The 12,001-nt window shown below is 38.4% G+C and overlaps 1 protein-coding gene across 1 annotated transcript in view; it reads right to left on the bottom strand.

The window, feature by feature from the left end:
* Nucleotides 1-2,832: 2,832 nt before the first annotated feature.
* The window catches only part of wnt9a (wingless-type MMTV integration site family, member 9A), a 49,351-nt gene continuing 40,182 nt past the window's right edge, over nucleotides 2,833-12,001 (bottom strand). Inside the window, exon 4 of the mRNA XM_088348025.1 lies at nucleotides 2,833-3,805. Within this exon, the coding sequence (XP_088204151.1) occupies nucleotides 3,302-3,805 (504 nt within the window). The 3' untranslated portion in view covers nucleotides 2,833-3,301. The remainder of the gene's footprint in view (nucleotides 3,806-12,001) is intronic.

Below are 12,001 nucleotides of genomic sequence, written 5' to 3'. Positions count from 1 at the left end.
GTGCCTACTTTAGCATGAAATTAAAAAGTATTAACATTTTTACCATGCTGAAACTCAGTCTGAGCTCCACAGAAAAACTAACTAAAAATTATGTCCATTTGGCAGATAATTTTGCTCATTTAATTTTCATGCATTTCTTAATTTATTTAGCATTGTTTTTAATTTTTTTCTAGAAAAATAATTAAATCAAAACTTCTAATACTTCTAGATTAATTGGATCACTTTTAGAATATTGTTTGCCTTTTTAAAGCATCTGTATATCAAAATGGGACAAAAAAATCCTTGAAATTTCTAAAACGATCTGCCAATGCAAAAATAATCATTATTTATTTTCTTTGCTAATATGTACGTTTATACATCTATTCGCTTATTGCTACAGTTTTAGCTGTTTTTCTGGTAAGACAAAAAAATCTTAATTGTATATGGCAGATCATTTGGATTTTTTTTTTTATAGAATAAGGAAGAATAACGTTAGCTTAATTTAAATCTTTTTTTGTATTAGAATAGAAAAAAATCTTTATATGAGAAAAGACGGGATAAGAAAGTATATATTTTGCTAGTTGTACTGTTTATTTATTCAAACATATATCGATCACTATAATTACTATTTTACTTTTTTTTTTTTTTTTAATAAAACATTCTAAAAATCCTAAATTCAGGAATCCTTTTCAAAAGAAAGCTAATATTTGCTTACTTAAAAAAGAAAAGTTTACATTAACGTACAAAAAATAATCCCTAAAATGAAAAATAACTAACAATTCATGTTGATTTATTTACTATTGCAGTACTAAAATTGTTTTTTTCTAATAAAGCAAACTTTCAAGAAATGCCAAATCTATAATTATTTTTCACTTAATGTTTTTTCAAATATATGTTTTGCATTAAAAAATGAGTAAAAAAATCCTTAAAAAGCAAAAGTATCTGCGAATAGACCAAAATTTGGTTATTTTTTGCAGTTTTAAATGGCCACATCTTCCCTTTCGTTTGCTCTTTTTGCTCCTTGTTTCATTATTCTAAGCCAATGGGTTGACTTGAAGAAATCCTTGTTATTGATCCTCTGTCATCTGAATCTAAAAACACAACTCTAAATACATCCTTTTAATCGGCACTTGTGTAACGTGTCCGGGTATGTGTGCAACTTACGGTTGCAAATCATCTCGAAAAAAACAACATTTCAATTCACCTCCTCGCCTCATGAAGTCAAAGTCCTCATCCAAAACTTCTAATAGGCGGGAACAGTCGCACAAACAGCAAAGCATCTGTGCAGTTAGTGGTTTGTTTACCATAAAATAAGATAAGTGGGTTGTACAATGGCTTAACTATATAGGAACATTAAAAAGTTATTATGTACACCGGGGTATGCAAACACACTAGATGTGTGCACGTAGATATGTGCGCGTCGAGTTAAATTCTCACACCCTGTCTTGGTTTTTGTTGGAAATTGTCGATGGATCCCCGTAATGAAGGGCTAATCCTGCAATATGTAGAAATATATGTATGAATGAAAAAATACCAGCAAATATATGATTTATAAATAAATGAACACCCAAATGAATCACGTAATACCTATAATATATCTACAGAGCAGAAGTAAATGGAAGGAGACCAAGAGGAAGGCCGCGGTTGACGTGGATGGATGGTGTTTTGAGTGCACTGCCGGAAAGAGGTCTAAATCTATTGGAAGCTAGAGCTCTTGTTGGTGATAGGAATGAGTGGAAAGGTGTTGTTAAAGGATAGTGGGATGTTTGGACGCGTTCTAAGGGATGGACAGGGCTCCTGTATGATGTGGCAGGGGTAAACCAGTGAAAGCTGTCGGGCTCTGCTGTTGAACAGATGAGTGTGTTGTCTCACCCTCACCCGAGTGACATGGCCGCTTTCTTCTGTCCAGTTTCATCTAGAGGGACGAAAGCATGACATACTTGGGTGCCGAGGTACTTAACTTGTTTGGGTGTTTGGGCATTTGGGTTGGCCATGGTCCAAAAAAATTTGTGTGTGTTTTTTGCTCCCTTTTCCCTTGTTATTTTCTTTGTTTTTGTATGTGTTTGTCTTGCTGTTGGTCACCCCTCTCGAGGGATGTGACCAGGGGAGATAGATAGCTAGATACCCATCTATACACCTATACCTATATGCACTATGTCAGTTATTTTTTTTATATTTACCTTGTCGTCTATTTTATTAAGTCTTTCATTTTGTCATGTGATGTATTTTGGCATTTTTTAATGTGTTTTATTGTGTATTTTATCATGTAGTTTGTTGTTAGTTTTGTCATTTCCTTTGTCTTTTTTGTTTGTTCATGTATTTTGCTGTGTATTTTGTCACAACAATAGGGTTTCTAACTATGGAGGCAGCCTCAGTTGCCTGAGCTTTTTAACAATCGGTGGATCTGTGATGAATCATTGGTGCACTTGTCAATCAACCAATCGGTGAAGAGCTCAGCCAGTTTGACCTGCCCCTTCATTTGAATAACAATTTCTTGGGACAAAATACATTAGGAAATAAATGCCAAAATTCACGCCAAAACACACAACTACATATACGACAAAATATATTCAGGTTTTACGTCATTTGCGGTATAAATATCTATCTATCCATATATATATATATATATATATATATATATATATATATATATATATATATATATATATATATATATACATACATAGAAATATCTATATACATAGATATATCTATATACATAGATATATCTAGATAGATAGATGGATAGATAAATAGATAATTTGTAAGTATTCATCCTTTTATGAATTCGGTCATTTTTATTGCTATTTCTTTATTTCAATATTTATTTTGTCATTTATTTGGGTGTGTACTTTGTCTTATGTTTTGTCATTTATTTCAAATGTGCGGCCCAGTTGCCTGAGCTTTCCACCCATTGGTTAATCAGTGATGAACAAATGGGCTATTGGTGAAAATAAATGACCAAATAAATGCTGAAATAGTTAAAATAAAAAATGCACAAATATGTGAAAAAATAGCAGTTGTATCATATGTTTCAGGTATTACGTCATTTTTGAACGTGTTCTTTTAATTATATGGGATATTTTTGTAGGTAAAAATGTATCATACAGTATATTCATTTCTACATACTGGTCCTCCATACCCCGTCGTCCTTTTCACTTGAGTCTATGCTCTTGTGTTAGAAACAATTTTGAGTCAGGGCAGTCCGGTCAAGGCTTGAGATGTTCACCCAGTTGTCTGAGAAGAAGTCTGTCTTTGAATTTAAAAAAAAGAAAAATCCCTCAAAGTGCTCATCAGTGTGACCGCTCCTGTGTTGGCTGGCTTAGCCTTTGCAGGTGTACACTTCCTCCCTCTGCGTGCACTGCTTGCATTCCACGTAGCAGCACCAGCGCACTTGGCACTGGCATGGTCGTGTCACCTCCCGACTTTGCGTGTTGTGGCCTCGCCCGCAGCAAATGGCGTCGCAGTTCTTGTCTTTGTAGCACTTGCGGGCCGACGTCCCCGACGAGTACTTGCTGGCCCTGCAGAAACTGGGCGAGTCCTCGATGTGCAGCAGGCCCACCGTGCGAGGGATCTGCTCGTTGAGTTGCAGGAAGGGTGGCGCCGGGGGCGCCGGGTAGTGCTGGCTCCGGCCCGGGGGGGAGACCTCACCCTCCCCCGTGGCCTCGTTGGTGGAACTGCCCACTTTGAGAGAGGTCTCGTAGCGTTGCTTGAGGAGCTTGCCCACCTCGTGGAAGGGTTTGAGTTGCCTCCAGCAGGTTCGGATGGTGCAGGAGCCGGAGACGCCGTGGCACTTGCAGGTGGTTTCCACGCCGGCCTTGATGACCTGCAGACAGATTGTATTGTGGCATCTTGATTTATGAACCCCATGCTGCATTTATTTTCTTTGTGGGCAGCATCTATTTTATATGACATCTCACATAAATTTGTAATTTATCGTGACCTTTGTTTTTGAATAGATTTTCTCAGAACGGTAAAACATCCTCTTTTACAACAATTGTTATTGAGCTGCTGTTGGCCACGGCTCACACCAAAGTATCACATGATTAGAGCATGCCCATAAAATTCTATTAGTTTTTAGATTTTCTTTAAAAACAGTTTTTGTAACATAAGAAAAATAATACCCAAAAGAATCAAAATGATATGGCATTATAATATATATCTATTTCTTTTGACTAATTTATGAACTTATTTATAAATTAGAAAACACACAAAAATATTTTTTGTTCATTTTTTATCTCGTAAAATTATATTTTTTTCAAATAGATAAAAATGAATTATTTCAAGACTATTTTTTAAATTATTTCAAGTACATTTGAAGTAGAATAAAAAAATAAAAATAATACCCAAAATGAGCAAAATTAGCTTGGATGATCTTATGTTTTTTTTACTTATTTTACTTACTTTTAAGAATAAAAACATGTTTTTTAAGAATATTTTTATCCTATTTTGAGGATTTTAGAAATATATATATTTTAAATAATACATAAAATGAGCAAAGTTATCTGTCACTATCATATTTTACTGTTTAACTTATTGTATACGTCTAAATCAGAAAACAAATATAAATGCTATAATTTAAGAATACTTTTCTATCATTGATTAGATTTTTAAAAGTCAAATTTGTTACAAACAACAAAATACATACCCAAAATGAACAAAATTACTTCATTCAATTATTATCTGTTCTTAATGTTACTTATTTTTTACTCACACTTATTTGAGAATCTTTTTTCTATTAGTTTAAGATTTTCTTAAAAAGGTCTCATCATCTCATCAGCTGCACCGCTTATCAGTAGGGTTGCGGGGATGCTGGAGCCCATCCCAGCAATCATCGGGCAGTGGGCAAGGGACACCCTGGACTGGTTGCCAGCCAATCGCAGTATCACTTAAAAAGGTATTTGAGTAAAATACAAACATAATACTTAAAATGCGCAAAATTACCTGGCACTGTCACATTTATTTTTACTTTTTAACTTGTCTCATCTCATCTAATCAGCCGCACCGCTTATCCTCAGTAGGGTCACGGGGGTGCTGGAGCCCATCCCAGCAATCATCGGGCAGTGGGCAGGGGACACCCTGAACTAGTTGCCAGCCACACAGGGACAGACAACTCGCTCGCTCATTCACACCTAGGGACAATTTGGACCGGCCAATCCACCTGTAATGCATGTCTTTGGAATGTGGGAGGAAACCGGAGTGCCCGGAGGAAACCCACGCAAGCACGGGGAGAACATACAAACTCCGCACAGTAAGTCCGGTAGCTGGATTTGAACCCACACAGGAGGTTCCCAAGACCTTAGAACTGTGCCGCACTTGCGCTAACCACTGCGCCGCCGTGCTGCGTCTTCTTAACTTGTGTTTTACTTTTAAAATGATAAAACTACCATAAATGATCTTTGATTTTTTCTTATTTATTTTTTGTAAGACACTATTAGGAACTATCTCAGTAAAATAAGAAAAATAACTCCCCAAATGAGCAAAATGATCATTTTGGTTAACTGTAGTATGTTTGATTTTCAATTTTACTAGGGAAAAAAAAAAAAAAAAAGAGAAATATTTACAAATACAATATACATATTTTTTTTAGTTTTTTTCTTATTTATGAAATGTTCAACAATATTTTCATATTATTTTGAAGATGTATACAATAATTGTTTTACTACAATAAAAATATAATACTTAAAATGAGCAAAACTATCAGGTGTGGCAGATGGTAAATAACACCAGCTCAGTAGCCTAGATGGTAAGGCGCCCGCTTTGAGACTGGGAGGTCGGTGGTTCGCGCCCCGGCCGAGTCATTCCTAAGACTTAAAAAGTGGTCGGCGGCGCCCTCTGTTGGCTGCGGCTGCATCGGCTCGCTACAACGGGTCAGGTGCAATCGACATTTCGTTCTGTGTACATTGTTACACAGAATGACAATGCAAGGAAATTATTATTATTATTATTATTACATTGTCCTTTTTAATGATTTTGTTTGTGTCATGATTACCAATGTGAATCACCTGTGCCCGCTCCTTTGGCGCCAACTGCCTCGGACTCTGATTGGCTCTTGTCCCTATTTAAACCTACTCCTATCTGTCCCCTTTGGTCAGTCCATCTGCGAATCTCTGTTTTTACACGGCAAGCCCTTTTTCGACCCTGACTCTTGACTGTCCTGTTTTTTTTTGCTCCAGTTTGTCTCCTGCTACGACCTGTTTTGATCTTGACCACGTCTGCTCTCCCATCCCGAATTACGATCCGTTTTTGACTCCGACCACATCTGCTCTCCCGTCCCGGCTTACGACTTGTTTCCGACCCCAACCACGTCTTGCTCTCCCAGTCCCGGCTACCAACCATTTTTCCGCCCCTGACACCGCCATCGCTCGCTACGGAAGACCCACTTCCGTGTTCGGATAACAAGCCGAGTACGAGAACGAACACCGGATGTGGGCTCACACCTTCCTCGTTCCTTCAATAAAACTTGTGGTAAGCGTTACGCGAGGGGGTCCTGTTTCCGTTCTGGTCCTGACAGTATATTTACTTTTATGATTTTTGAAAATCAACATGTACTGGGAGACTTTAACATTCATATGAACTCCCCACACAGTTCACTTACTATTGCGTTTAGTTCTCTAATTGATGCATTTGGTTTTACTCAACTGGTTGACTTGCCAACCCATAAAAATGGGAACACGCTAGACTTGATTCTGACTCGAGGAGTTTTAACCTCAAACATTATGGTGCTACCGTGTACTACTGTTATCTCTGATCATTATTTAGTGACATTTGAGGTGCTAACTAAATGTAGAGTTAATAAAGATGAGGGATTTAGCGGACGCAATATAAGCACTGGCACAGTTTCTGAGCTCTTTGAACTCCTTCCTGGAGCAGTTGCGTCCTTTCCTAAATACAATGGCTCGATTGACTCACTCATGAATGAGTTCAATACCACCCTGACTAGTGTGCTGGATTCAATAGCGCCCATAAAACCAAAATCACGTCCTAAAAGACGCACACCTTGGTTTACTGATGAAACTAGAACCCTAAAAAAAGAATGCAGGAAATGGGAGAGAAAATGGCGCGCTACCAAGCTTGAGGTTTTCCATCAAACCTGGTGTGACAGCTTGTTAAAGTATAAAGCGGCCCTTGCCTCTGCAAAATCGGCCTACCTTTCGAAGGTGATTGCGTCTCAAAAGAACAACCCCAAAGCCCTTTTTGACACTGTAGCATCGCTTACAAGGCAACAGCCTATCGCAGACAGTTCGACACACTCTGCTCAGGAGTTAATGGTCTTCTTCACTAAGAAGATTCAATGCATACAGGAAGAAATTGCAAAAGATATTGTTAGTACCACACGTATTAAAGGACTGAAATTTACAGATGCACGACAGGGTGGCTGCCCTGGGAAAATGGCCGGTTTTAGTGAACTGTCACTTGATGATCTCAAACAAGTGGTGAATGCGGCCAAACCGACAACTTGCCAGTTCGACCCGCTCCCAGGTTTACTTATTAAAAGTCTTTTTAGCGTCCTTGGGCCTTCAGTTCTAAATATTATAAATACATCACTCTCCTCAGGTGTAGTTCCAGCAGCTTTTAAGTCCGCCGTTATTAAACCCACACTGAAACGACCCAACCTTGATCCAGAAATATTAAGTAATTACAGACCTGTGTCAAACCTACCTTTCCTCTCTAAAGTACTCGAAAGAGTAGTGGCACAGCAGCTGAATGCTTTCATATCCGAGAATAACCTTTTTGAATCCATGCAATCAGGATTCAGGGCTAACCACTCTACTGAGACAGCTCTGATCAAGGTAACAAATGATCTCCTAATGTCAATGGACTCTGGCGCTTCATCACTTTTGCTGCTGCTGGATCTTAGTGCTGCTTTTGACACAGTGCGCCACAATATCCTACTAGAACGGTTGGAAAAATGGATTGGTCTCTCAGGAGCTGTCCTCTCGTGGTTCAAATCCTACCTCTCAGATAGGACGCACTGTGTTAAATATGGTGAAACGACATCTGAGCCCTTTAATGTTACCTGCGGTGTTCCGCAGGGTTCAGTGCTCGGCCCCCTACTTTTCAACATTTACATGCTTCCATTAGGTGATATTATTCGCAAGTACAATATCAGCTTCCATTGCTATGCAGACGACACTCAACTATATCTTCCGTTGGAGGAATCTTCCACACTAAACTGTGGAAATTTGGAGGCCTGTCTCACTGAGATAAAAGAGTGGATGTCACTCAATTTCTTGCGTCTTAACTCTGGAAAGACTGAAATGTTAGTCATTGGTCCTTCTAAATGCCGGGACTTATTCTCAAAAACTGCTGTGAACATTGACAAATGTCACATCACACAGAGTGACTCAGTTAAAAATTTAGGTGTCATATTTGACCCTGATCTATCCTTTGAGATGCATGTAAAGCAAATTACTAGAACTGCCTTCTTCCATCTTCGCAACATTGCTAAAATCCGTTCAATACTGTCTCAGTCTGATGCGGAAACAATAATTCATGCATTTGTTACCTCCCGTCTCGATTACTGCAATGCACTACTCTCCGGTCTCCCGAAGTCCAGAATCAAGTCTCTTCAGCTAGTACAAAATGCCGCAGCGAGGCTCTTAACCAGGACAAAAAAGTACGATCACATAACACCGATTTTGGCTAACCTGCATTGGCTCCCAGTTAGCCAAAGATGTGACTTCAAAGTTCTCTTAGTATTGTACAAAATCATACATGGACTTGCTCCCTCTTATCTTTCAGATCTGATCTGCCACTATGTCCCGGTCCGAAGCCTACGATCTGAGAGTGCTGGTCTTCTGATGATCCCGAGAGCAAAAAAGTCTTCTGCTGGTTCGAGAGCGTTCTCCATCCGGGCACCGGCGCTGTGGAATGCTCTTCCCCCTGAGATTCGATCTGCAACCTCAGTGGAAATGTTTAAATCTAAACTTAAAACTCACTTCTACTCCATTGCATATGAATAACCTACTCCTCTTGTCGGTTGAAAATAGTTTGTGTAATATAGTGTAACAATCTGTGAAGCCCTTTGAGACTCTTCGTGATTTAGGGCTATACAAATAAAAATGACTTGACTTGACTTGACTTGACTGTATTATTATTAAGATTTTTAAGGACATTTTTTTTTACTAAAATAAGAAAAATAATACTTAAAAGATATATAGACTTTTCCTCTCCCCAGGGGGAAATTTGTTTTCACAGAAATGCCAGATAGACAAAACAAGGAAAAATATTAAGAATACACATGCATTTGGCTGGATAAGATAATTACAAACAGTTAAGTGCACAACAGCTTCAATATACGAAACCATTTTTTAAAAATACAACATCTAATAATAACCGGATTGTATTAAATGTATAGAAAGGAATTTATTTGTGTGTCCCGGAAGAGTCTCTGTGTAACCATTGGACAACATAAGTTTTATTTTAAAGAATTCGCCGAAAAGTATTAGCCAAAATTATAGGAAAAATTGAGTGTCACATCTGGTACTTTGTGTTTAGAAATAATTATTTAATTTGGGGGATAGACATAGGATGTGTCGGCAAAGTATTGTTCGATTTTTAACCTTTGACGTTTGAGACATTTAATTTTAATCAATATGCCTAGCCCACTCAACCGCAGGTCAGCTGTGATTGGTTCCGGGTTACTGAACACGGATAAGGTAACTGGAAGTTTAAAAGAGTCTGTCATTAGTGACCTAGACTGTTGGGGTTTGGAAAGATGAAGGTTCTGCTTAATTGAAATAACTCTCCAAGTTCATAACTACAGCGGTTGATAGCCACTTTTGGTATTTTAATCAAAGTCAATAACAATGATTAGAATAATGAATAGGGAGGGGAGTTTGAGGAATTCTTTGGAAGTCCAGCATAGTTTTGACTGTTTATAAACGCTAGGGTTCAATTTCTTAAGCAAAGAATATGAAATAAATACATGTCAATTTAAGTCGTTCGGTTAAAGCCAAAGAAATAGTGGATTAGTAAAAAAAAATACCAATAGATTTTGAGTTTACAGTTTGAATTGAATTTTAAACCCCAACAAAAAACACTTGTTCTCTCCTCTCCTCTTGCCCCTTTGGGCTGTGTCCTGGAGATATATTTTAGCCAGTCCTGATGATCTTGTGACGTGACCATACGACTGAAGTTTCCGTTTGCGCACAGTTGACAATAGCTCTTCATAGCATTCAATGTGCCCTCTGAGGGTGTTGCGCACCGTTTCGTTCAGCACATGGGCTAAGTAGCTGCCACCTAGAAGTTTCCTGTATCATTGCATCTCCATGGCCTGTATTTTTCTTTCCAGCTTTGCTGTGAGAGTCCATATCTTGCAAGGGTAGAGCAAGATGGAAGCAACTAGCGCTTTTATGAGTCTCAGTTTTTATTTCACAGTAATGTTCTTGTCTCTGCAGATGGGTTCACGTCTGGCAAAAGTGTCTTTGGTTTGAGCTACCCTGGCCGTGACTTTTGGATCTGATTTTGATGTGATAGATCCAAGATATCTAAATCTGGTGACAGGTTCAAGCTCTTTGTGGTTGATGGTGATGTTTATGGTGATATTTTTGGGGTTGTTGGTCATTACTTTAGTTTTTTCTGTGCTGATTTCCATCCCATACTGGGTTGGTGCTTTGTTCCTGCGTTCCTGCTCTTCTGCCAGTCTCGCAATCATCAGCAAAACAGAGGTTACTGACATTGTGTTTCTAAAGCTGATTGTACCTTAATGTTGGTCCAGGACTTCAGTCCAGGTTAAGTCTTGATAAAGTTGTAAAGAGAGTGCAGCCTTGTCTCATACCCACTGTGGTCTGAAACCATGCTCCAATTCTGACATTGGTGTACAGCTGTTCAACAGTCTGAACTAGTTTCTGGCCCACGGTGTTGTCCCGCATGGTGGACCAAAAAGTGTCTTGCCATACTCTGTCAAACAGCTTCTTGAAATCCACCAAGACGAGGTTTCTCTGTTGTGGTTTAAACTTCTCGCCTAGGATGCGCAAATTAGAAATCTGTTCTGTGGTTCTCCTTTCCTCCATAAAACCTGGCTATTTTTCGGTTAGGATATATTCTGCCTGGGGTTTCGGTCAGTTCAGTAGGACAGTAGGACCTTTTGTATAACTGCACATGCATTGAGGTTGGGACTGATGGTTCAGTAGTTAGAGCATGGTTGGAAGTTCTTTTTGAATCATTGTATGGAAAATCAGTATTTATATCTTATTTATCAACTTATTTGTGATTTTTTTCTTCCACTAAATGTTATTCCCTTATTTTTTATTATGATGCACTTACAACTTTGGCCGGCCTTTAAGCACTACCTTGTAAATATTTTTGCCTATTTATTCTGACGTTCTTATTTTCTCTTTTAAGTCTTAAGTATGTCCAATCACATTGAAAATAATATTCACTATGTTTTATCAATGACAATAAAGACAGTTCTAATTATAATAACACAAACGAAAAATATCCTCAAATGGTGTTTATTTGTAATGTATAAATAATGTACAAAGTTGTATCTATTAGATCAAAATATTGAAACATTGATATTCAACCCAATTTGAGTTTTGGGGAAAGATTTAGAGTGTCAAAAAAAATCCTCTAGCCCCGGCCAAAAAAGTCCGACCACAAGTCGTCAAAAGCAATGAGCATCTACAAACGAATGACAATAACACATTGTCTCGGAGCGAGGGATTTTGGATAGCACCTCCGTTTCTCCGTTGCGACTGTGAAAGAGATCAGGAAGTGAACATTTATCACGACAACGGGTCAAGGAAAATGCAACAGGTCGGCGTTTTTTTGCGTTTCAGCACATTCCTCTATGTTCTTCTTGCGAATCGATCCTCAAACTTGGTAGAAAGAAAAACCCTATTAAAAACAACATTGTAAATCTTTTATTCGCAGATAGAATTTCTCCATGGATGACACTTGGCGAAGTCTGATGTCAGGCCCACCGGTTTTAGGGTATAGTGTCGGTTTTAGCTAATTTGCAGAATCCTTGGGTTTGCTTTGGCTCCATCGATTCTGTGCGTCCTTGTGTTCTATA

This window comes from Urocampus carinirostris, chromosome 1, assembly GCF_059441175.1.
Source record: "Urocampus carinirostris isolate Australia breed hairy pipefish chromosome 1, RoL_Ucar_1.0, whole genome shotgun sequence".
NCBI classification, from domain to species: Eukaryota; Metazoa; Chordata; class Actinopteri; order Syngnathiformes; family Syngnathidae; genus Urocampus; species Urocampus carinirostris.
The sequence above is the reverse complement of the archived record's forward strand: the minus strand, read 5'-3'. Positions and strand labels throughout refer to the sequence as shown.